At 40.8% G+C, this 27,032-nt stretch overlaps 1 protein-coding gene across 3 annotated transcripts in view; it reads left to right on the forward strand.

The window, feature by feature from the left end:
- Positions 1 to 15,203, forward strand: part of TMEM65 (transmembrane protein 65) — a 32,547-nt gene extending 17,344 nt beyond the window's left edge. For all 3 annotated transcript variants that reach the window (XM_068155585.1, XM_068155583.1, XM_068155584.1), the window contains 6 exons: positions 4,181 to 4,225; positions 6,348 to 6,415; positions 7,735 to 7,789; positions 8,976 to 9,018; positions 9,984 to 10,089; positions 11,578 to 15,203. In XM_068155585.1, the coding sequence (XP_068011686.1) occupies positions 4,181 to 4,225; positions 6,348 to 6,415; positions 7,735 to 7,789; positions 8,976 to 9,018; positions 9,984 to 10,089; positions 11,578 to 11,673 (413 nt within the window). In that variant the 3' untranslated portion in view covers positions 11,674 to 15,203. The remainder of the gene's footprint in view (positions 1 to 4,180; positions 4,226 to 6,347; positions 6,416 to 7,734; positions 7,790 to 8,975; positions 9,019 to 9,983; positions 10,090 to 11,577) is intronic.
- Positions 15,204 to 27,032: the final 11,829 nt, after the last annotated feature.

Genomic DNA, 27,032 nt, shown 5'->3' on the forward strand with positions numbered 1-27,032 from the left:
TCTCTCTTTTGTTAAAAATCTTTAAAAGAATATAAACTGTATCCCATTTTCAGAAGGGGTAATAAGTGCATTGTATACTCACAGTGTTTGATGGTAAATATTCAGTGAGCACTGCAGCTAAATTTGAAAGTAGTTTTTAAACCTGGGCTGTCCTGCACCTGGTGAGAAATAATGTGCATTCATGCTGCTAAATGCACCCATTCCAGAGAGTTCACTACTGACCACTAGATGAGGTGGTGCAGTGTAGTTGCATTCACAGTTGCAGAGTTTTTCTTCCTTTGGAGCGGGCTTGCTGCTTCCACTTTGTGGCACATAACCCTAGATATGTCCTGGAACCCTTATGTCTGGGGCTGCCCAGCTACCAGGGTGGGATCTCAGGAATGAACTATTTTGTTCTGAAGGGGATTGCCTGGCTGATGCCAGGGAGCAAATGCAACTCTCAGCCTGTTCAACACTTGATCCAGGAGATATAACGATAGTTTCAAAAAGAGATGATCTTTGCTGCTGCTCAAAGGTTTTTTAGGGAGGGAGATGGAACATGGCCACTGGTGTAGATTTCTAGTATTACAGAGAGTCTAGTATATGTAGATAGATATAGGTAGAGATAGCTGCAGATGTAGATATAATATCCCATTTGTATTTATGTAGAATACTTGTTTGTTATCTTTCTGAAGGGTTGTTGGAAAAAAGTATCATGTCCTCTGTCAATTCATCTCCTAGCAGTGCCTCACTCAGCTTTCTCCTCCCGTGTGCATGTGACTGAAGGGGCTAACAGCCCTGTGTATTTTTAGCACTGCACGAGTCAGCATCCTTTCGTGCCATAATTGCTGTAGTAACAGGGAGCCATTTCTGAGTTATAGCAAATGATGCAGAATTTTTGTCTTGGCTTCTAACTTGATTGTTTTTTTCTGATCTGGAATATTAAGGGAATCCAACTGTAGGTCAATGGACATGGTTTTGCAACTTTGTATTTTGCTGTATGAATGGAGTGTTCATTAAAATGTCGAGAAAAACAGAGGAGGAACAAAGGGCAATGCAGATGTGCCTTATGAGCTTATTCTTTGAATGAACTCCTACATCATAATCAGAATTTACTCTTAAGGATCCCCATCTAAATCCTAAAAAAAGCAAAACCACACATCTGGTTTCTAGACTGCAGCACAGAATTTTGAGGATAAAGATTGTTTCACAAACTCACGTGTAAAGGAGTATCTCTGTAGTAATCAATTGCTTCCAGTTCTTATTCTGTGCATGCCAAGTGCTCTCAGATACTGCAGTTTGTATCTGAATGGTTTGTGGAAGTGACCTGGACAAGCATTTTTGGAAGAAGCAAGGATGAATTTGAGACAAAACCCTCTGTAAATTACAGATGAGACACTAAGTGACCGCGACAAGCATTTTTGGAGGGAGCAATGATGAATTTGAGACAAAACCCTCTGTAAATTCCAGATGAGACACTAAGCTTCAGAGCCTGCAGTGAGGTTATAAATGATCTAGATTATTCCCAGTTTTTGGTATTCTTACCTACCTTCCTGATACTCAGTGTTCGATCCCCAATCTTAACAATTTGGTCACTGTTCAAGAATATGTAAAACACTGCTTGTATTTTTGTCTTGGATCTGATAGTACTCAGTCTGTACCTTCAGAGGGCAGCCCTGGCCACAGCACCTGTTAAGTGTTTCCTGCCCCTGGCGAAGAGTAACAAATTTAGGTGTACAATTTAATGTCAGTTTTAACTGCAGTTTGAATAAAACATAGTAATATGTGCCTTTAGGCTTGCCACCTCTTTTATTGAAGGTCTTAAAAAAAGTGATAACTCAAAAACTGGTGTTGATGACTTCCTTTCTGGGTTTTGATTGGTTTTGTTATTTTTTTACTTTCAGGGATTTTTGTCAGCCAAGAATAATATCTTAAAACTAAATTGCAGGTGCTGTCTTGGTTTACGTCGCCTACAGTCAGCAGGGTGAATTTAACTTGCTGGATTTGGGCCAGGGTGTGGGCAATAGTGGTATTTATGTGGATGGTTTTGTATTGCTCCCTGAGTTCTAGCTATTTTATTTTTGTAAGTAAATATTTAGTTAACCAAAAAAGGGTGATACTGTAAATTCAAGAAAGATCAAGAGCTGATTTAGGAGGCAATTAAATTCTTTTCCTGCTCCCCAGTGTTTGCTAATGTAGGGCTTGTGGCCTGTACTGCACTTGAACCTTAGTTTATACTTTCTTTTTTGGTAATGTTCCTCACTCTGCCTTTTCATTTTATTCCTTCTGTGATAAGATGAATTCTGATGTCTTACTCAGCACTGGGGCACAGGATGAACTGGTAAATGGCTGTGGTGAAATGTAGTACTGGACTACTTTAGGTTGGTTGGTTTATTTTTTCCCCCAGACACTTAAAACTGAATGAATTCTGACTGAATTAGGTTCCTGAAAGGGGGTTTTGCTGTCTGGATTTTTGTTTCTTTGTTGTGCTCTGAAGATATTTTTCATGTTTATTTGTTGGGTTTTCTGTTTGTTTTTGGTGTGTGGTGGTTTTTGTTGTTGCTTTGTCTATTTTTCTGAGCCTGGAAAATTCAAACAGTCAAAACAGCTTGCTATGCATAAATGCCCTATTCTGAAATGTATTTTGCTACTTAGAGTTTTTAAAATTGCTTTAAGGAGCAATTTTTTGCTCTCTGTGAGATGAGTTCTCCAGATGCCTTTACATTTTTCAGAGTTTTAAAGTATGTCATGCTTTAAAGAGGTGATATTGGAAATGATTCTGTAAAAAAAGGTTATTGGCTTTCAAGCCACAGTGGTTATTTAATTCTTTCTACTTTAAAACTGGGACATCATGGGGAAAAAAATTAAAGTAAGCCTTGGCTTCTGCAAGTAGAGCTGAGCTGCTCCAGCCCTCTTCCCTGCAGCAGGCAATGCTCTTTACATTGTAGTAGGTGAGTGTACTTCAGCCTCCAGTGAATGCTGGTTTTGTTGCTCCATGGGGGAGAGCTTTTTCTTTGAGCCTGGTCCTGCAGGTACTGTCTGAGAGCAACCTGGTCAGATTTGGCCCTGCTTTGTGCAGGAGTGGGACTAAATGCCCTCTCCAGGCTAAAGATGTGTGTCTTGTCTCAGGCAGACAGTAAGTCAAGAGTTGGAGCTTCCCTCTCCGGAGCATGAGCAGGGTTGACCTGATCCAGTTTGATACCATCACCAGGCAAGTGCAGGAGTGGTTTATGTGGGGAAAAAGGCTTCCATGCTTTGTCTCTTCCTTGAATGTAAACTGAAATTTATTCTCATGCTCTCTGGCTGTTGGGCACCACTGATACCTATGGCTTTGGAAGAATGGGTCTTGAAGGGCTCCTCTTAATTTACCATGGGATATTCTTTTGCTCCTCTTCCAGCCTCATGTTTGAATCTGTGGATTCTGTGGCATTTTCTAGGGGATGGGAGAATAAAAAAGTATTTGGGCCATATTTTTTCCACTTGCCTAAGTACAACTAGTGTTTGTAGAGCTTAGGTAGTTTGTTTATTGGATGGAGGGAAGAAGCAAGGTTTTTGGTAACTGCCAAGATTTGAAAGTTGTTCTATTTTAAGGTCTTAATTTAATGAAATTATTATGGAAGTCAGTGTTCTGGTTGGCTAATTACTGCTGCTGTGGTCTAACTGTCTGGGGTTTTGTTTGGATTTTGGGTCCCAAATGTCATCATAGCATTTTTCTTTCACTCTCATACTAGTAATTAAAAGATGCCTCCTGTCAGAACAGAAATGGTAGGAATTTTATTTTGCCTTTTTTTTGGACTGCCTCGAGGGAAGAAGGTTGTCTGATGCATGCTTAGATGACTTCTAAAAACAAATAATGAAATACAGTCGGCTCTGGATGTCCTGGTTTGTCTAATTTTAGTGTTTTGTTTTCTTATTGTTCTGATTTTCAGTAATAAAATGGCTATTGGGCTGCTTCTAATGTATGCTGTGACTTTGCATAATCACTGTACTAGTTTAGTCTTGTAATATTCTAAGACTGTGGCTTTTAATTTGCTCTTTTGTAAAAATAATACAAATGTAGATGTGAATCATTTTCTTTAAAACTGTTAAATAACATAACTGCTTTTTTTTTTTGCCTGCTAATGACTTGGTAAGCACTTTATAATACACTGAATTTTGCAATAAACTAGCTAACTTTCTCATTTCATTTTGACTTCTCTAGAGAAGTTGGAGGTTGCACCACCATCTCCAGGACAACTGAGACATGGTAAAAGAAGAATATTTGTTGAATGTGGTTAAGTACTTGTGCAGTCTGTCTTCTAATTGCTTCATCTTTCTCCTTCAAATGCCGGTCTGTCCTCATTGCTGTTGTATGGAGTTAACAGAAAACCAAAGCAAGCACCAGCAGGCATGCTGCTGCCTTTGTTTCGTAACACCTCAGCTGGAGAATGTGCACCATTTAGTGAAAGTAGGACAGAAAGCCCAAATGAGATTGTGCTGTCCAAAGCCAGCCATGCACATTGTAAGATGAGTGGTGTAGATGCTGCAGTGCTTTGTGGGGGCTTTTGTGTTGAAGCTTCAAACTATTGACTTGCTTCTTGTCACATGTAATTTAAATGGACTGAGAAGTGGGATAAGATTGGAAATAGATTTGGTATTCTTTGTAATACCACTGTCATTCAAATTCTGATTTGGTTTTCAAATCAGTGTATTTTTGTCCTTTTAAATTTGGTCAACAAGCAAACATTTAGTTGAACAATTTTGTATTCTAGGTTATCTATACTTACTTCTCTTTGGCCCTTTTTGGTGCTTTTGTTTGGGGGATTTGTTGCTTGGTTGGTTTGTTTGGTTCTTTGATGCCTGGGGCTCAAAATTCTGGTAACTTTGGTAAGAACTTGAGCTCCCTTTGTAGCTCCAGAGTTTAGTGTGCACATTTTGAAAGTACTAGGTTTCTCTGTGGGGTTTTTGTCATTCATGTTTTTAGGGGGTTGTCCTGTGGTAGTTTTAAAAGAACAAGAAAAAATTGGCAAATGCCATGCATTCTGTCTTACTTGTGCATTTGAGAAGGTATATGTCTTCTCACAAAGTAGTTACAGAAGTCTAAAAATACCCTAGTGCCTGAGCATGACATATCTCCTGAGTGTGACTTTGGGTGGGGATTTTTTGTGTGTGTATGTTGTTTTTTTTCTTCCTATGATCATGGATTCATGGTGCCAGTAAGAGGTAAACTCCGAAGGCACTCATACCTGTTTCTTTTCATGTGACTGTGAGCTTCTTGCACTCCCATTTCTTTCTTCCTCATATGTTTGCCTAAGTTGATAAAGTATAGAAATTATTCATTCTATCTGAAAAAAACCTAAAGAGCTGTTGTGTTTTACATGCTAAAAATGTGAGAAGTTGTAACTTTTTAAGCTGTACTTTTAGTCTCCGGTGCTGTATTTAGTCTTATGAAGCTAACACCTTGGAACTCAGCTGGAGGAAATGCTGTGCAAATTTAATCCCATCTTCATTAGAAACTTACAAGCCAGAACTTGAGAGAGATAATGGAGCAATACAGAAAGAAATGACACAGTAGCACTGTGCTGCTTGTGAGAAATTACTCCGACCAGCATGTTCCAAGCTCTCCTGTAATGGAAAATATTTTCAAATAGAGTTTACTTGAAATCTCATGAGTGAAAAGGGAAAAAAGCATGAAACAAAAGGTGGAACTTGAGCTCTTAATGCATTGAGGAGCTTCAAGCCTAACTTTTTCTCCGTGTAGTGCCCGGATGAAATTGAGGTACCCAGGTTTGGATTGGAATAGTGAGGTAATTAATACTGTATCACACTTGTGAAAATCATCTTAGCCTTTGCAGATTGAACTGAAGGAGTTTGGATAAGAATTGTCTAGCTCCAAGCAATGCTCTTAAAATATGAATTTTTAGGTGTGTGTGAAGATGATGTAGCTCTTGCAAAGGACAAGAGAGGGACTTGCAGAGGAAGGGTCTTCATTTTGAGTGAGAGCAGAATGTGGGGAGTCTGGTGAGACAGGCAACCTTCAGCGATACTGCAGTATCAGTTGAAGGGCCTGGAAATTGTACCAGTTTGTGTAGTGTGAAATATTTCTCTTATATACTTGCAGACATAAGTGGCTTCTATCCAAAACTGTGGAAGTATTTGCACAGTAGGTTGTTTCAGCTGGCTCTTCGCGAGCCATTAGTAACTCTTGCGTAGCAAAGGGTTTGTCAAACCTGCCAGAAATAAAGGTCACTAATAGAAGCAGTAGGAAAGATTTGTGTATGTTGTCTTGATTTCTCTCAAAGGCAGTAGAGCTGACATTTCAATAGTTCATGCAAACTAGTGAACTCTTACAAGTATTTTGTTTTCTCTTTCTAACTTATTTCTTTTAGTGTTCTTCCACAATGCCTTACCTTTTGTAGGGTTTGGATTTTTGGATAACGCAATTATGATTGCTGCGGTAAGTGCATTACTTAATTCCTTCATCAAGTCAGTAAGAGTCATACTATCCAAGCACTATATGAATAAATGAGAGCTCCAGGAAGCCTCTGGTCCCTCTGCATCAACTCACTAATTTATTTTTTTATTTGTTTTTTTTATTAAGAACATATCCATGCTCTATTTAGCTGCTGCAGGATGCAAAGGAGAGTTGTTCCTTCCAAAGGGCAGTATTGTAACTAATTTTACTGAATTGAGGAGAGGCTTGTTGTGTGGTTGGGTTGTTGTTTTGTTTTTCTTTTCCCCCCTCTCCTAATTTGTACTGCAAGACACTCATCATCATGTAGTCAGTACAGGTATTTTTGTACTGGTTGATGGTAATGTGATTATAGTGCGATGATGATTTGATCTTCAGGGGGTTTTGCTGATGTTTTCTTTGTTCTGAATGTTGCAAGCAATGCTAGTGCTGATGCTGATTTCTACTGAAGTAGGTGACATTTCTGAGTAACCCTCTTGATGTATGTTCCTGTTCATTTGGAAGATGAAATGGCCTAGTGGAATAGGAAGGTGGATCAAAGGCAAAGAAACCATTCTGTGTGTGGAATTATCATTGACAGTGTGATGTTAATCAGGGGATAATTCATTTGGGAAAGGACCACAGGACTCACTAGGTCTTCAGCCATGTTTCTCCTTGGTACCTTGGCATGGTCTCCAGTCTAATCTCCTGCTCAGTGCAGAGTCAGCTGTAAGGTTAGACAAAGTTGTTTGTGGTTTTATCCTCTGGGTCTTGAAGATCCAAGGGCAGAGTCTGCACAGCTTGTCTGGACAACCTTTTGCAATTGTTGACTGTCCTCACAGTGGAAAATATTTTCCTATATCCAACTGGAACATACCTTGTTTTAACTCATGCATGTTGTCTTTCATCTTTGGACCATATACTGCTGTTCCATTGTGGAGTTCACTGTGACTTTGTATCTTCAACTGAAAAAGTAAGGAGCTACTGTACTGTGTTTTGTTTGTTTTCTCAGTATTTGTAGGAAGCTGCATTCAGCTGAGAATTACAATGGGGAAAATGATACCCAGAGAGAGGGGTTACAGTTTTGTCCATTAGGTGGCCATTATGAAACAATATTAAAATATTGAAAGGGTATCAGAAGTAGCCTTTTGTCTTAGGGGGCAATATGTATGCTAAGAGGGTAGGAGCTGTGCAGATCTGGTAGGAGTAATGACCATAAATCCTTTCAGTCTTAAAAGTTTAGCTTACTGTTATTGCCAGTTGGATCACTATAATCTGTTTTAACTTCAGATCCCTCGAGTAATAAGAAAACTCTTGTTTTTCAGGGAACCCAAATAGAGTTGTCAATTGGAGTTGTCCTAGGAATTTCAACTATGGCAGGCAAGTAACCAAAGTGCGCTAGGTATAGAATTACACGGTACATTCCTATATTTTAGGCTGAAAGTGGTCCACAGGGCTGCAAATGGCTCTTCCTTGGTCTTGCAGCTGCCTTTCCTGATGCAGAAATAACTTGTGGATGAAGCAAGGATATATTCAGCTAGCAGAAGTGGAATTTGAGTTCAGATAGCTTTTGAAAAGATTATTGTCTTTAATCTAAAAGCTTACATCCTGGGTTACTTACAGAAATGCAAATCTGCTTTCCTTTTGGAACTGCTGTAAATTCTCTTGGATATGGTATTTATGTCTGTCTGTATTTGTCAGCTGCTGTTTGCTTGCAGTGCTAAGTGAAGATCGAAGTTGGTGTCCGTTCACTGTGTTGGCTGGTGTTCTTGGTGGCCTCTCTGCCTCCATGTGATACCATGGGAAGGCCAAGCAGCCACCCTACTCCTGCACTGTGCTGAAGCTGATAAGCTGTGCTCAACAGCTTTGGTACCTCTGCAGTGGGGGAAAAAAGTGCTTAGGGGATCCACCAAGTGCGGGTGCAGCATTGCTCAAAAGCATGCAGACAGCTTAAATGAAAATGTATATAGCAGAACAAGTTAATAATGTAGCCATTTGCAGCCTCCTGTTGCAATGCAAGACAATCACAAGGAAGCTTGCCCCTCTATGATGTGCTGAGAAACCATGTATTTTGTGTGTAACTTTATTCAGTCGTGCATAGTGTATTTATCCCTAAACTGCCACAGTTCATGGATATGTTGAAATGTTTATCAAACCCATATATGTGACTTAGTTCCATCTATTCCCAGTGCTCCTGTACCTCTTCAGGCACTGGATGGCCTTGCTTGGTGTCCAGAAACCACACAGGGCTGTTTTTAGCTCTCCTCTGAAAAGCTGTAAGGTTTATTTCCAGGTGTCATTGTTGTCTTTTTGTATTTGTCAAGTTTTCTTCGTTTAAGTTGAGATAAATAGTTGCACTTCCTATTATTGTTAGTCCACTGTTGTTACTGTTGTCATAAATTCAGGAGACAAACTCTAAAATTAAAGAGACTTAGTTCTAGGTTTGGTTTTTTTTTTTGATGAATGAGAGGTCACTGGGGCAGGGAGATGAGCTGATGTCTTTTGTTTGTAATTAAAATAATACTTTTCTGCTTTCTTCCCTTCTCTTCCCTCTTCCTCCCTCCAGCTGCAGCTTTGGGAAACCTTGTGTCAGATTTAGCTGGACTGGGGTATGTCTGAGCTTGTATTAAGAATTTTTGTGGTGTTTTTTTTTCCCTTTCTAAAACATTTAAACTGCTGAAATTGCCCTTTTCCTCCCTGTCACTTGAATTTTAAGTAAACTACATGGCTAGAAATGCATTGTCTCTCTGCTAAATTGAGGTATTGGGTGGCTTTTGTTGATCTTAAAACTGCAGTGCCATTGTTCTGAAACAGAGTAACTCTTACTAACAGTATTACATATTTTGAGTGATAAAATCAGGATTGGTGTTTAACCTGATTTCATGTAGTCTGTAGGTAATGTTTAAGGAAGTATTAGAACTCTTTCTTCAAAAAGTAGTTAAAATACAAAATGGGAAAAACCCATTTATTTCTTGTGTGTGTGTGTGTGTGATGTAATGCATTCCTGTGGTAAAAAATACTGGATATACCTCCCTATTGTTATGTCTAGATCTGAACATATTTCCATCCCAGATAAAAGAATTATATATCTGAAATGTCCTCAGACCTAGGCATACATATTTCTGACAGAAACAGATGCAGATATTTTTATTTTTAAGATAAATTGCTGAGTCACTGCTTCAAGTAAAGCTGTCTGTTAGGACTCTTCCCCCCACCACCCCTTTCCCTCTAATTGTCTTTTTAGCCAATACCAAGGCTTGTTACTAATGTGTGTATGTGTAACCTTTCCTCCAGTAAAGGTTGCTTATAAGCTGTGCAGAACTACAGCAAAATTCACACCAGTTGTGTCTTACTGCATAAAGCATTTTCTGGAAATAGGGTGTATAAAATCAGTGAGAACTTTAGCTTACACTGTAGAATGTGACCATCAGAAGTCTGAATGCAATTTTCCTGTCAATGGCTGTATCAGTATGCTGAAGGAAAAGCCATTTGTTTCAAGTTCAGTGCTTCAAATATTCCAAAATCCTCACTACAAGGCAAAATAGTCCTTTGCTGTTGTTTCTTGTTCCTCCAGTCTTGCAGGTTATGTAGAAGCTTTAGCTTCACGGCTTGGTCTGTCAATTCCTGATCTGACACCCAAACAGGCTGATATGTGGCAAACACGCCTCAGTGCACACTTGGTGAGTATCCTGTAGGTAGGCACTATTTTGATGGAGTGTTTGTTTTCTTTTCAATGTAAATTTCTGTGATAAATCCCTTTTGTCACTATTATAATGAAATACTTAACAATCACCAACATTCTGCATGTGTTCTGGAAGGTTCAGTTGTGAGCCTACATCAGGGAGCACCATGAGACTGGATTGTTTTGAGCTGGGGGGGTTTCTTTGCAAAAAATCATAGGTGACTAGTAACATGGATAATCTTTGCAATGACATCATGTATGCTCTGCAGATACCTAGGTTGAGCCCTGGCTACTGTGATAAGATAGTTTATTTGGAAGTTATGACCCCTTAGTACTTTACTGGTGCACATTCTTTGTCAAGTGCTTGCTATTCATATACCTGTGCTAGTGTGGCTAGTGTGTATTGATTTCTGTAGTTAACTTGGATATGGAATGCTTTCCCCTGAGCAAACTTCTAGCATTTTCACTGCCTAGCTTTACAGTTATGTTTTACAGATACTCATCTTGCAGATTGTTTAATTAATATTGAAATGTTTGAAGCAGTCCTACTTCAGCAGTGAGAGTGTTAGTTTACTTTCATTAAATAAACAGATTATAAGGAATTGGGTTAAAACACAGGTATTTCTTTCACTTTGCTACAACAAACTCATATGGGGAAAAAACCTTTGCTGGTTTAAGAGAAGAGAAGTAACAGTTGCTTAGGAGAAGTTGCGGGGGGAAAAGTCTGGTTTGAGCAGTGATAGATCAAAGCATTGAACAGGGAAGAACTGGCATGTCAGTGAGCTGCTCTCTAGTATGTCAAATGTAAGAGTCTTCTAGGTGGAAGCTGAGTCTGTGGCAAAAGCCTGTCATTGCACTGCAATTCACTCATAGCATTTTTGTTTAAAGGCTTCTGAGCATCTTTGTATGCAAGTACCTTTTCTTTTTCACTTGCTACCTTTAAGTTTCTTAATAATCCCCACAATTGCTGGTGATGGGGGTTGGATGTTGCCTCTCTTGACTTCTGACAATTGAGCTAGATGTAAATATTTTTCAATGTGTTTTTTTTTCCCTTCACTTTCTACCATTGCAAGCCATCACACTGGCAAGGAATTCCTTGTCCCTGAGTTTAATAATTTGCATTGCTAAATACAAGCAGATACATTAAGAGCTGCAGCTAAAATGTGCATGTGGGGTGTTTTTTCTTCCCTGTCTTCCTGGCCATCCTATTAATTCTTGGAATTCATCTCCTTCCTTACCACCTGTGCAGCTCTTCATAGGTCATTCCCTTCCTCTTTATTCTGAATTGTCCTGTCACAGTGCACACTGGTTCTAACCCTGTGGTATCTCTCTCTCATAGATTGCATTTCTAGTCTGCATGCTAAGAAAAATGTGGCTTCCAGCTGCAAACTAGAACAAGTAGTTTATTTTCCTGGTGGTGTTGGTACTGCACTGCAAATGAGTAATAGATCAGTGAGAAACTCAATTTTTTCCCCCCTTTCTCTAGGGTAAAGCTATTGGAGTGACCATTGGCTGCATTTTAGGAATGTTTCCTTTGTTGTTCTTTGGCGATGAGGAAGAAAAACTGGAAGAAAAAAATTAACCTTTTTACAAGACGTATACAAATGTAAACTACTGTACCTCAATTATTCAACTCCTCTGTCAATATCTAGGAATTATCAGACAGTAAAAGAAAAAATGTATAGACTTGGGAACAAAACCTTCAGCATGTCGTTTTATGGAAACACTAATTTATTGTGGCTTTGCTGTGTTTGGTACTTCTTTTTATAAGGTATCATCTAACTTTTTATTTAGTTGTACATTTTCAAAGTCTCTCACTTATGGCAACTGATGTTTACCACTTTACCCTCTGACCGTATTCTTTAATGGGTTATTACTTCAACAATCCACCATGGATGGCAGTATCACTCATGAGTTGCCTTATTGGTTGCTTAATAGTTGTAATTGCATGACAAAAAAATCACTGCTGTTCATCAGGTCCTTCAATGCAGATTATTAATTTGGTTAATTGATTAATTTTAAGTCCCTTACCTTGCAAGATGACTGGGTGCCCCATCACCAGCCACCATTTTGCACTGCCTTTTAGATATTTCACTGATCTATGTCAGTCTAGTTCACATTCTTTCACAGTGCTGTCTCTGAATTGTCTTCTGAGAGTATCATTTTAATGCTTTGACAAGGTAAGTGTTTCCAATGTAGGCTCTTCACCAAGTCAGACTTTTAGTGGTGTTTTAACACCACTTGTATTTCCATATTTATGCCTTTTTACCCCCCTTTTTAATTTCTAAACAATGTTTTGAGAATTGAGCTGAGATATCCTTAAATTTGTCTTCCTGAGTCTTGAGTGTGATGATAAAGAATTCAGACCACCTGTTTCATCAAACCCACAAACAACACTTTTTGTGTTTTTCTGCTCTGCTTAAAAGGAGGTGTGAATAGTTGATTGGGTGGACAGGGCCACAGAACACTTTGGGAGCATGACTGAATGGTGGCATTGCAAACTTATAATGGGTGGTTCAGGTGAAACAAAGTGTACCCAGCAGTCTGGATTAGAGGACCTGATGTGCAGAATATAACTTTAAGATTAATCCTTTGCTACTTTTTTGGGTTTTCTCCTGTAAGGCACTTTGGGGGGGAGAAGCAGGGATGAAAACCAACCAGAAAGAAAAAAGCAGACTTGAGGCCTTTTTCCTTTTTTTCTTTTTTGCCTTTTACTTTTGCAGTCTTACTTGGTGTATTATAGATCTGACAGCCACATGTAACTGTACTTCTTTTTGTATTGTAATGAATAAATGGATTACAACTATCAAATATTAGTTATATTTCAGGATCTGACTTGCCAAATAACATGATGCTAAACTGCTAACTTGCTTAGAGGAGAGAGTTTCTTACCTTGTTGAATACCATTTGTGAAAAAAGAGACACTTGAAGAGAGACACAGCCTGGACAGTTTGAAAGTTTTACTTCTGGAACTGCTGGCACTTCTGTAGCCTAGAATGAAATGTTTTTTTAAAAGGAATAAAAAATTGTCCCCTGATGTCTTTTGTTTGCTATAGGAAAAGTCTCATTGTAATATGTGTTTTATGGAGCTTGTTGATTATCTCTTGGTCATAAATCTGACTTTTCTGTTACTATTTCTACAAGTCCTTTAACAGCAGTACTGTCACTTTGCCATCCGCTGTTGATGAAGGTGACAGTGCTGTGTCTATCCTTTGAAAACTTGCAGTGAATAGTCTGAATAGCATGAGCTGTACTTGGTACACTAAACCATGAGAATCTGGACTGAACTGTAAAATGGAAGGAAGTATCAGGCAGGCACAGAGCTCAAATGCAAAGAAGTTTGGGCTTGCGTTTTTGAAGTCAGAAGCTTTTATTATAAGAACACAAACACACACAAAAAAAGCCCAAAACACCGAACAAAAATCCCCCCAAAAAACTAACACCAACAAACTAATAAAAAGAACCCACTCTAACCACAAAAAAACACCCAACCCAAACCGCAACCACAAAACTCAATCATGCTAGAGATTTTTGCACTCTTTCCCCAACAGACAGCTGCTGGTTTACAGTACTTCAGTGGTCAAAATAAAATTTATTCTTTTATCCACAAATTATTCTTGCCCTAAACGCTAACTTCTCTTCCTCTGCATTTAACTTTGTTTCTGATATGTTTGTCTAGAGCTGCGTTTCCCACATGTTCTTTTCTTGATACTGAAGCACATGTCAAAGCACTTTTGCACAGCTGCTTTTGTAGCTGTTTTACAGTAATGCCAACACTGTTTCCCATTACACTATTGGCATCTATGTGGGATTCTTCCAGCAGTGGCCAGGCGTCTGTTCTTTGCCTTAGTACCAGCTGCAACACTTGTTTTCATCACTTTTTCAGACCTCGTAAGAACAACCAGAAGGCTGCATTGGCTTAGCAGTGTTCATTTTACGATGGCAAAGGAAAGACTCTGTACTCTTGATAAATAGTTTGTGCATGTAAATTGAGTATGTTTTGTTCCTGTATGTCAAACTATTGTACTGCAACCAATGCTTTTACTGAGAATTAATGAACTAAAATATCTTCAAAGAAATTAATCATGTGTTGTCTTGTTAAACTGTTTAGCTGACCACAAAAGTGTGGAGGGCAAGTGACACATGGTAAGAAATCTTGGGTGTTTCAGGCTGTTGTTTGATGCTGTAATCATGAAGGTGACTGCTGGGGTTTTGATATTTGACAAATGTGAAGAAACACCTTGTGATTTGAGAGTTGTAGTGGCTCTTCTAGTGGCTGAGAGAAAGTGCTTGTTGGGGCTAAGCTGCCACCCTGAGTGCACTGGGGGTAGTTTTCTTTGCCTGCAGGATCCACTCTTGTGTGGATGTAGTACTGCCATATGTGGAAGGGAAGGTCTGTGCCTGATCTGTCTCCTCACAAGGAGGGTGAGATTTTCTGAGGTGTGTGATGCTCTGAACGCACTTTTAAAAACACTTAAGTGAGAAGACAGTACTAACAAAGCACTCTTTGTTTTCTGTTATCTTCTCTCTCCTCTATAAAAGGGAACCCAAACACTACAGGCATATTCAGAGATTTCAATATTACTCCAGTTTTAAAATTCTATCAGTTTGTCCTGTGCTAACAGGAATCTTTCACCTCAAAGGGCTGGTAGAGATGAAATTGTGTTTCTTTTAAAATGCTGTCTTTTATTGTAACTGAAATGTATTTTTGACTGTATGTTTTCTCTAGGGACAACAAACATGCATCTGATAATACAGTTTCCCAGATCTTCTCGCCAATATTTTCTCATTCATGTACTTTACATAAATTATTTGAACCCAGACAACATATTTTGTATTGTCTTCAATTAAATTGTCAAACTTTCTGTGAACTTTTATACCACAGCAAAGCTGTTCTGTGTTTCTTTATTAGACTGGATGCTGGAGGGGAAATGTTAATAATATCCTTTGGGTATTCAGCCTCAGTTATACAAACCAGGAATTTGTTATTTAAGTTATAAGCAGGTGATCCTTTGTCACTGTCATAGGACATGCCACTGTGGAGTGGTACTTCTGTCTCTTCATGCTTGGAAGAGAGCAATTTAAATAATTAAAATATTTGCATGGTGTAAAGTGTTGGTGTTTGTGGTTAATATTAGTCAGACATCCACCTGGACTCAAACTTCTGGAATTAACTAAGTTTTTTGTATGCTAACTAAGCATTTCTGAACTTTCCTGCACTGTGGAACTCTTCACTTTTTTTTTTTTGTTTCCCACCCACATCTTGGTCAGTCCCATTTGGGGATGTCTGTGCATAAAGTGTTATCAGTAAACCATGCTTCTACTGCAAGGGTGGTCTCCTCTCATTTTGACAACCTGTATAGACTGGCTGTTGTTTTACTCTATTCTGATTGTATTGTATAGTAGAACTCTTCTGAGAGTTCATTGCACTTCTAGCTCTTGTGTTTTCCACTTCTCTGATGTTTTACATGGTCTAATGACAGGGTGACTGAACAGCAAGCAGGATGTAAAACTGAAGGCCTTAATAAAGTATTGAGGAATTATCATCCTACTCAAATAGTTATACCTCTGGAGTTTTGTTGTTTGGTTTTTTTTTAACCTAAATCATGAAGAGGTAGAGCTACTCCAGGTTGCAGTTAATGCTCTCATGACACAAATTCAAACTCCTGGTTTAAAGTTTAAGGCTTTTACCCTCATGTCAGTGTTCAGAACCCTTGACATCCAAATTGTTGCTTCAAAATAATACTAGGATGGGGGAGGATGGAGGGGGTTGAGCAAACATGGAATTTAAAAGCCAGCTAAGATAAATGCAGAAGATTCTTTTATTTTGTAAGACTACCTCCACCAATCCAAACAAACACCATCTCTAGAGAGACCTGTGAGCTTCCCCCAACTCTCTGAAGAGACATAGTCACAAGGATTTGAGCCAGGCAGTTTTTGAGCCTCAGATACGTAATTTAGAATAGTGACCTTGGGCAGCAACAGGAGAGTGTGGGGTACTGATGTGGTGTCTTCCCTGTAAGAAGATGATGACAAGATAAGGCCTCTTGCACCAACGTAAAGAGAACTGAGAGGAAACAAGTTTGGTTTAACTCTTCACCTTGGTAGTCCAGGGGTGTCTATGCAATTTGCTTAAATAATGGTGCAGCTATGAATGGTACTCCAGAGCCTCCTGAGTTGCTCCTTCTAGGTATGTGTGCAGAGAATAATTTGCTGTGCAATATTAAAATGATTTGAGACTTTAAACCTGTTGCATTTTGTGTCCGTTTTGTGTCCTGTTCTTGATACTCTGCTTATCAAGGTGTCTTATGTATGTATTTTGGTTATGAAAAAGGTCTTATGCCCTTGCCTAGAGCATTTAAGCCCCTACAGATAGTTATCTGTTAGGTAACAGCATACCAGTAAGTACATAATCTTGAAAAGTATTATGAAGTGTACTGAATGGGACCACTCACTGGTTACAAAGCATGTAGCCAAAGAATGAAATTTACTAAATTGGACCTGCAGTTGCTGCTTCTGTTGGGAAGAGGTTGCCATGGAGCAGGATGTGTGGCACAGCAGTGCTGCTTGGATGGGGTGGGGTGATCTGTTTGCAGTTGTGATAAATAATTTCCAGCAGAAATATATGTTAGCTGTTAGTTCCAGGTAGGAACAAGGAAGAAAGGGAGGAGAATGGGATCGTGCTAGGTCATTTTCCCTCCATGAGGATGCGTAGAGGATTCATTAAAGGGGGGGGAGGGGCGGGGCGCGTGTTTGGCGGGAAACCTCTGATTCGCATTCATGCTGCTTCCCGGCTGTGCTTTGTGACTCAGAGTGGTGTTCACAGGCTGGAAGAAAGAACTGACAAGTCTTCCCCACTTTAGTGTGGCTTTTCTACACATCTCAGCTATTGAGCTGCCATAGAAGCAACCCTCAAAAGCAAAATGGTAGCAAAATACCCCCTTTTGAGCACGGGAGACTGAATAGGAAGAGAATTGAGTACAGGTGATTTACCTTTGCAACATAACTGCTTAGTTACCAAAGACAGCATCAAATGCCAGTTAGATCTTAAAAGGAAAACAACGGCTTTTGGGTGAAATTTCGGATAGGCTTTGATGCATATCTGCAAGTGATTTTTTACTGCTTTCCCTGACTTGTTACTTGCCCATTTTTCCTGTAGGCACTCTGGAGGGTGGTGTTTTCCGTATGCCCACTTTCATCTGTGAGCATCACAGCCTCTACAGGATGACAGGACTGGGAGAGGGGCTGTGGCTGGAGTTATTGCACGTGGGAAAACATCCCAAGAAGAGATCATGCTGTGAGAGGCAGTCTTCATTTATAGTCCTCAGTTGCCGTGTAGACAGGCAGATGGGATAGTTCGTTGGTTAAGTTGGTTTTACTGACATCCTGAGGTACAGGATAGTCCTTCGTGTAGATAATAAAAAGAGTATCCTCCTGACCCGCTTTTGGAACCACAGAATGGTTTGGTTAGAAGGCATCTTAAGGTTCCAAGACCTAGTTCTAACTCCCTTACTGTGGGTGGGGTCACCTTCCATTATATCAGGTTCCTCAAAGTCCCATCCAGCCTGGCAGTGGATGCTTCCAGGGAGTGTTCACAACTTCTCTGGGCAGCCTGTTCCAGTGCCTTGCCGCCCTCACAGAAGAATGTCTCAGTGTCTTAGCTAAATCTACCCTCTTTGAGCTTAAAAATCATTACTCCTCATCCTATCACTACACTCCCTGATAAGAGCGTCCCTCCCCGTTTGTCCTGTAGGCCTCTGTTAAGTACTATGAGGCTGGGTACAAGAAGATCTCCATGAAGCCTTTTCCTCTTCAGCCTGAACAACCCTAACTCTCAGCCTTTCCTTACAGAGGAGGAGCTCCAGCCCTTTGGTCATCTTCCTGGCCCTCCTCTAGACCTTCTACAGGTCAATGTGTTTTTTGTGCTGAGGAGTGCAGAGCTGAATGTACCTGGCTGGATGTTTTAGAAGACTGCAACCCCGAGAAAGCCAGCATGTGATGTTTCTGTGGGTCACAGCATGACCTGTGAATGATTTGAGCACCCATGTACTTGGATGCCTGCAGATCTTCTGCAGGCTTCAAGGCTCAGGTTTCATATGTTAGGAAAATTTCTGAAGTGGAATTTATTTGCCTAAATGGAGCCTTTCTATGTTGCATCTGGGCAACTTCCAGTTACTATATGCACTGTGACCCCTTTGCAGGTGGCATAAATCAGCACTGGAGAACGTCTTTTTTTCTGATACATGGCAGGTGTCCCGGATGGGGTTGGTCATGCTCTGCAGGGAGGTGGTTACCACCATACAGACTGTGCACCAAAAGTGCAATATTGGTGTTAATTCTTGCTGTCTTCCTTTGTTTTCCAGACTATGGTGAGTACATGGAATGTATTGGAGTTTCAGCCTTAGCCCTTACTCAGAGTTTGTGTGGGTTCTGATCAACCCAGACTCTCTGTTGCTTTTGGTTAGTGAAATCATTTATTGTGCAATGGAAAAGTTGATTTAAATGTGAAGCAAATAGTTCATTGGATAGATTCAAATAGAGCTGCTTGGTAGTGAGGAGGGGATGACATGGAAACAAATGTGTTCTTTTGAAACTTTGCAGCGGGGGAGAGCTCTGCTCTGGATGTCTTCTCTCAGTGACACTCCATGTGGGTAGCAAATTACAACTTTTTTGTTTTCATTTCAGCTGCTGTGACAAGCTATGTGCATGTCACGTGTCTCACAGTGGTGGGGGCTCCCCGCTGGGAATTCCACTGCTTGAAAAGTGCAATCTGTTCAAATAGAGGTTGGCCAGCAAAAGGGAACTTTATAGTGACCTGCTGCTTCATGCTGTCAGTTTGAGGTATGCCTCAAGTGGTGTGAGGTAGCAGATAGTGTAACTGGCAAATAATTAAGAGAGTTGTGATTATGATTTTGGTGACTATTCTGCAGCTGCTTCCTCTCAGTGCTGGATTTGCTTGTGTCTCCTTGAATCATTTGTAGTTCTGATGCCAGTATAGGGGGCACATTGTGAGCCATCAAAGAATATAATTGCAAAAGATAAGAACACAGGAAGGAAATAAGGCCCTCCCTTCAAAGAATTAGAAATTGTTACCTTCATTGAAATACCTGAAAAACCCTGACAAGAGCAGTGACTTGATGTAAACCAGTATCTTTCCCTCTGCTGGTCCCACTGATAGGAGATTTCTGAGTTCCATCTGATAAAAGCCACTTTGGTGCAGGTCCTGTATTGACTTGATCATGATTTAAACTGAGTCGTAGTAAATGAAGGTCATGGGGTTTATATGTTATTATTTCTTGATCCTTTTATTTTCCAGTGTAGTAAATTAGGGTGCTCTCCATAGGTACAATGAACCTGTGAAAGTGCAAGAGGTGCTGTTCCTGTTTTGTGCTGCTGCTTGTAAATTATTATTGAGAGCAATAGTGGGGTGGGACTTTTCCCCTCTGTAATCAAATGCTCAGCATATTTTAAAACTATTATCTTACGGTTTTTAGCTGGATAAACACTGTTAAGATGGTGTCACATGTAAACAAATAATTTCTCACTCTGAAATGGGAAAAATAGTCAGGGTGAACTTTTCACTTACATGTCCAGTGAAGGGCAAGGAGGCTGGTGAGTGGTCTCGAGCACAGGCCCTATGAGGAGAGGCTGAGGGAGCTGCGGTTGTGTAGCCTGGAGAAGAGGAGGCTCAGGGAAAACCTTACTGCTCTCTACAACTGCCTGAAGGAAGGTTGTACCCAGGTGGGGGTTGATCTCTTCTCCCAGGCAACCAGCACCAGAACAAGAGGACACAGTCTCAAGCTGTGCCAGGGGAAGTTTAGGCTCGAGGTAAGGAGAAAGTTCTTCACAGAAAGAGTTGTTAGCCATTGGAACGGGCTGCCCAGGGAGGTGGTGGAGTCACCATCCCTAGAAGTGTTCAAGATGGGGTTGGACATTGCACTTAAAGCCATGGTTTAATTAGTCATGAGGTCTTGAGTGACAGGTTAGACTTGATGATCTCTGAGGTCTTTTCCAACCTTATTGATTCTGTGATTCTCTTCCCTGTTAATGGTAACCTATGTTTTGCTTTGATTAGGTGATGGCAGTTATTAGTGCACTTCATTGGTTTATGATTTGGCTGGTTTCTTTAAAAGTCCTGTTCAGGCGTGGTGGAAGATGAAATTGTAACTACTTGTTCACTATGTGGTTACCATACTGGTTTCATAAATTTTGTTTGCTTCTTGTTCTCTGAACTTGGAACTTCTGTTGCTTTCAGTAATGGTATTGGCCTTATTTATGCCCTGGTGAGGTGGTTCTGAATGTTTTGGAAGAGACTTTTCATATAATCCATCCCCAAAATGTTCTGTATCATGTTATCAATTCATGCAAATCAAGTTAAAAATGTTCGTACGGAAGCCTTTGAAATACAAGTCTCCAGGAGACATTATGACTCACACTTGTGATCTGGTCTGGTTGAGTCATGAACATTGGTTCCTGTAGGGCTTTTTTGAAAGTATTAAGGAAATCATTTCATCCAACTCATATGAGTGGAGGGACTGGGAATCTGACATCCACACGTGGTATATAAGCCTGGGCATGGCAATGCAGGAGACATGGTGTCCACATTGCACCAGTGCTGCTGCATGCCCTCAGATTTGCCCTACTAACAGCTCTGATGAGCTCAGGAGTAGAGTCTCTTGGGGGGCAGTACCCATGTTCTGCACCTGTGAAAGCAGAGACCAGAGGGTAAGTGCAGAGACTTGGAGCCTGGAAGGCTCCTGCTGCCAGGAAACGCCTTAATAAAGAACCTGTTTGCAGGGTAAGTGCCATAGCAGGGTTTTGTCCTCTGATCTTGCCTGCATCTGGAACCATCTTTGACTATGCACTGTGGGTTTTTGCATATTTTATCTCATATGCCCCTCAAATCTTATTCTGGGTAATGTTTGTTGCTAACTTTCTCTTGGTATGTTGAAGATGGGGAGATTTCTCTTACTTCTGCAGGTTGTAAGAAAATGAAGAAGGAAGTGTGGTGGCCTGGAAGGGTTACAATGATAGGAGTTTTCTCAACATGATTTTTTGTGTGGATGCTGTGGAGATGTAAATGTTTGGGGAAAACCCAACAAAATACAACAGAACACACTTAGCTGGTTTTGCTGCTGCTATGAATAACTGTTCTGGCTACACTTGGCAGTGCTGTGTCTGGGATGTTGCAGGCATGCAGATTCTGTAGCTCTCTTGTAAACTGTCGTCTGCAGCTTTCCCATATTTTACTTTCAATAGTGGTGTTTGGTTGGTTTCCCCCCCCCATAAATTTCACTTTTAACTGTACTCCAGTTTGCTGCTTTGAATTTACTGCTCCACGGTGTGTCATGCTAAGTAATTCCTCCCCATGGTTAGTGTATATGCACACTTGAAAATACTCATATATTGAAAAGATACCTCTTTTTTAACCACTCTTAGTCACTGCTGAAATATACTGCTTTTTTCCCTTTTTATATCCCATTAATCCCATGTAGCCCTATTCTCTGCACATAAATAAACTCCATATTCCTGTGCTGTAAACACAGGACAGAGTATTTCAGACACAAGATAGTTATAACAAGACTATTTTGCTACCGTTACTTTTTCCTTCTCTTGATATGACTGTCTGCTGTCAAAACTGTCTCAGCCTTCTTCATTTTCTCCCACCTCTGAATTTCCATCTTTTTTATGAATATTTTTTGCACTGTTTTTAAGAATATTTAACTGTTCAGCCCACAAGAGGAAACTCTGTTCTTGCTGATCTTAGGGAACTGAGTTATAGAAACTGGCAGTTTTGGCACTTAATAACGTTGCTGGAGGAAGCTGTGACACATCAGCCTGCCACTCTGATTGGAGGTAGGATTTGTCTCACTTAACTGTGGCTGTCTAGAAGTTATACCTACTTCTGAGCCTCTCAGAGAGCCAGACAGACTCTGTCTGTCTGCTTCAGGAGAGGAATCTTAGATGGGTAACTGTAAATTATGCAAACTTTAGACTTGGGGATGGAGGTGAGGTAAATCCCATGTATGCCCCTTACGGCTGTTGAACTGCGTGCATCTTTCTGACTCTGGAGATCTGGATCCTGTGCTCATGGTACAGCAGAGAATCATAGAATTGTTCAGGTTGGAAAAGACCTTTAAGATCGTTAAGTTCAACCAGTAACCTACCACTGCCAAGATCACTACTAAACCATATTGCTGTGTGCTACATCCACATATCTTTTACATACCTTCAGGGATGGTGACTCTACCACTCTCCCGGGCAGCCTGTTCTAATGCTTTAGCGAAGAAATTTTTCCTAATACCTAATCTAAACCTTCCCTAGTGAAACTTGGGGCAATTTCCTCTTGTCTTGTTGCTTGGGGAAAGAGACTGACCTCCATCTCCACTAGAACTATCATGTGGCAGGCTGTGGAGCTGAGTTTGAAGGTTTGCTGGCCGGTCATCCAAATCCTGGGAGAAGATGAGCCAGTAAAGACTACTGCACATCTGAGTCACTGTGGTGACCTAGCCCAGTGAAATGGGCTTTTGGAGATTGGCTGAATAGCTTCTAGAGCTGCACCACCTTTGTTTTCCTGACTCCTGTGACTCTTGGCCGTATGATGACTTTGATACATGGCTTGTAGAGTCTGAAAGGTGAGTGACTTCTGCAATTGGCATAAGTGACTAGAATAACAACAACGGTGGATGAGACCATTTATTTTAACATGACTGTGCTCTAAACTTGGAGCAAACTCAAAGCTATAATAAAGTCTTTCACCTTCAGGACTAGACGCAGCTAAACTGAAAATAAAAGCATTCTTTCTTGTTGTGCAGGATTGGCAGACTGATGTTTCTCTTGGCAATCAACAAAAAAAAAATCTGCTGTCCTTCACTGGAAAAAGAAAAAGGCTGTCATGTTCTCAGCCTGGATGAAATATAGTGCTTCATGTGCGCCGGAGACTTGCCTCAATGTCTTAAGTGACTTTTGCAGAAGCAGCTGGGATTCTTTTGTTAAGCTGCTTTTACAGTCACTAGTTCTCTGTGCAGCTTGGGAGACAGCCAGAACAGATACTGGTAATGGTGTATTTGAAGCAAATTTAACAAGGCCATATATAGAACCCACTAGTAAATGGAAAATGTGCTAAGACTTCTGTGAAATTCATTGAACAGATTGCAGAGCCTCACTTCAGTGACTGTTAGTCTGGTTCTTCATCATATGACATGAAATGGATAGTACTCATATAGGGTGCTTGATGGGTGTCTTGGAAAGCAGGGAGGTTCCTTTTTCCTAGAACAAAAGCTCCAGTTAAACTTTGGACTAAATGAGCTGCCACAGGCTGAGCATCTGTTCTGTGCACAAGACATGTCCACCTGGGGAGAACATGTGCTGCACTGAGACCTGTGCTACGGTGGTGCTGACATACTTCTTGAGGCTTTCTTAAAGGTTGATAGCTCAACAGCAGACAGAAGTCAAGAAAATTCCCTTTCATCTGGCTTCAACCAAAGCCATCTCCATAAACATGCCTATTTCAGAATGTGTACTCAATCTTCATTATTAATCTTAACATAGATGATGGAGATTTAAGTTAAGAGGCAACAAGGTTAAGTCAGCATAAGAATGGCTGTGGTTTATTCCTTTCACTGAAGAGCTCATTTATCTGCATGACATCTCTTTTGGAGCTCCAGCAGATGTTACTTTTCCAGAGGAGATGTAGAAAAGAATAGCTACTGAGTGTTCCTAACACAAACCTCACCCTGCTGTATGCGTTCTTCCTAAGAGAAACGTGATCATGTAAGCTGAATCATAATTCAGGGATCATCTTTATTGGAACTTGAAGATAACAATTTATTCTGTGGTACACCTGTCATTTTGCAGTAGTTGTAGCTGAATTTAGATAGCCTTCTGTAGAAGTGATGGGCTCAGTGGACAAGTGGAGAGTGATGGATGCTGTTTATCCTACCTTTTTGCAAGTGGACAGTGAAGCAGATGGAGAACAGACTGAATGTCTGGGCCCACAGTCAATTGAAGTCACTACTGGTGACCCAAGAGCTGATACTGGGATCAGTACTGTTTAGCCTCATCATTAATGAACCTGGATCATTTGCAGATGATATGAAACTGGGAGGACCAGCTGATGCACTAGAGGGTTGTGCTGCCATTCAGAGACCTGGGCTGGCTGGAGAAATGTGCTGACAGGAGATTCATGGACTCCAACAAAGGGGTGTGCTGTGTCAGGAGTAGTCCCGTGTACTACTGCAGGCTAGAGTTGACCCCAGAAATGGCCCTAGGAATCCTGGTGGGCACCAAGATGACCATAAACTGGTGATGTGACCTTTGTGGCACCAGCCTCCTGAGCTATATTAGGCAGGGCTCTACCAGTTGGTCAAGAGCATTGATCCTTGCCCTCTGGTCAGCCCTCCTGAGACATGAGGTGCTGTATCCAGAGCTGGTCTCCTCAGTAGAGGAGAGATGGGAACATACTGGAGCAAATCCAGTAAAAGGCCACAAAGATGGTGGAAGAACTGGGGCATCTGTCATATAAAAAAAGTCTTGAGGGAGGCAGGATTTCTTAGTCTGGAGAAGGGAAGGCTCAGGTAGATCTTACCCATATGTGAATACTTGACTGAGAATGGAGTAGAGGACAGAGCCAGATGGTTCTCAGTGGTTCCCAGTGTTGGGACAGGAAATACCTTTTGGACAAAAAAAACCCAACATTGTATTGTGAGGGTGATCAAACACTGGAGCCAGGTCACCCAGTGAGATTGTGGAGTCTACGTTCTTGGAGATACAGAAAATCTGTCTCAATGCAGCCCTGTGCAACATGCTTGGAGCAGGGATTTGGACTAGGCCATCTTTAGATGTTCCTTCCTCCACCTCAGCCATGGTGCAGTTCTGTGGGTAGGATATGTTTTTGTTGCCTTGTGGAAAAAAAACCCCAACATTTTTACTCACTGGAATGAAACTTCAATTGTTCAGTAGGTTTTTGGTGAAAAAAATTAAGATAAAACAAGCACTATGTAGCTAAAAGTTCATTGGTAGTTAGAACTTGGAAACATCCTTATGGTCTAGTCTACATTTTACCTCTGACAGGATTTTCAGTCCTTATCAGAGAAGGAAAGATACATGCATATTTTGAGTTACACTAGGAGAGTTTTGGTGGTTGAAACCTGCTTTGGAAAAAGTACCTTTGTATTTCCTAGCAGGTAGAAGCATAGCACATACATGGTGACATACCACTCCTGGGGGAGGTTGTAGACCTTGTCTACTTTTGTGCCTCCCTGCCAGCACTAAGCAGGACCAGGTTCTCTACTGCTTTTAAAATGCATTTCTGATTTGTTGCTTATTTCTGTCTCTCCCCTTTTTGTGTGTGTGTGTGTCCAGAGGTGTTGCCTTTCCAGGTTGGTTGGCCCTGAGCAGGCTGGGGGTGCAACAGCTGCAGGGTCTGATCTCTCTGGAATGAGCTACTTGGAATGCATGTGAGAAATACAGCCTAATCCTTCTGTAGCTTGAAGGACTTGGCATGAAATACTCTTTTCCTACAGGCCAGGTTTATCTCACTGCAACCACTTTAAATTATCCCTACCCTCTGGGCTGCTCTGCTTTTGAAAGCTGTTATTTTCTAATCAATGCTGGAGAGTATTGATCACTGGAAGAGAGTAACCTGACAGATTGTGAGGGCTTTGTCTGAACTGGAGGTGGTAACAGTGGTAACAGGTGTTGCTTTTTGTCCAGAGGGAGAAGAAGAAAACTGTAGAATTTTATTCTAAATCATCTTCAGTATCAGTTTATAGTTTAAAGAGTGGCTGGGGAGGAGATTTTATCTACAGCTGACTGGTGGTGGGCATAAGGAAAAGACTGCTTGTAATGTATGTGAAAAACATGTTATCAGCAGAAACTCCTGAAATACCATCTGTGACATAGTAGTATTTGGTTCCAAGCACTTCCAGTGTAATTAAAGTGTAAGTGGGATAAGGGACTGCAGCTGGAGAAGAGAATTTTCTTCTAAATATATTTATCATTGTAAGTAAAAATGGAGGAGAGGGTTGAGATTTTTTTCCCTAAATAAAAACTGTTTCTCAACATTAGCTTTATGCAAATGCTGGATAAGAGATGTCCAACACACAAGGAGATTTTGAAGCTACTGGAATAAAACTATTGGAAAACATAGAAGCTGTTATTTGGTTGCAAATCAACCCTTATTTTCCTGAATAATTCTGCTTTTCATTCTTTCACTGTCTTACAATGCCTCTGCAATGTAGGGGTGTGGTGGTTTGACCCTGGCCTGGAGGCCAGATGCCCACCAAAGCCACTCTATCACTCCCCCCTCTTAAGTGGACAGGGGAAGAAGGGAAAAAAAATGTAACAGAAGCCAGGAATAGGATAGGAGCAATTTTAATAACACTAATAAGCAAACAGCAATAGACTGCATGGAAGCAAAAAGCAGAGAGAGAGATGTTAGTCTCTACCTCCCATCAGCAGGACGGTGGTCGGTCTCGGGCAGCAGGGCTCTCTAAGCTTGGTGGTTCCTTGGGAGGATAGATGCCATGGTCGAATCCCCCCACTTCCTTTTTCACTTCATTCTTATACCTGAGCTGATGTCATATGGTATGGAATACCTCTTTGGCCAGTATGAGTCAGCTGGCTCAGCCGTGTCCCCTCCCAAGATTTTGCCCACCCCCTCAGTGTACTCTTGGGGCAGGGAAATGTTGAAAGGACACAGCCTGGATACTGGATTCAACAGTAGCCAAAACTGCTATGTTATCAACTACTGCTGCAAAAACACAGCACTAGAAAGATGCTGTGAGGAGAATTAGCTCCATCTCAGTCCAACCCAATACAAGGGGAGGCCCATGGAGAGCTGTGCTGACAAGTTCTGGTTAAACTGTCCTACCTAGAGCAGCCTTGGGCACTGCATGAGTCTGACACGAAGAAAACACTGAATTGTTTTAATGATGTGCT

This window comes from Melanerpes formicivorus, unplaced genomic scaffold, assembly GCF_026170545.1.
Source record: "Melanerpes formicivorus ecotype bairdi unplaced genomic scaffold, bMelFor1.0.p_v2 SCAF_32, whole genome shotgun sequence".
NCBI lineage: Eukaryota > Metazoa > Chordata > Aves > Piciformes > Picidae > Melanerpes > Melanerpes formicivorus.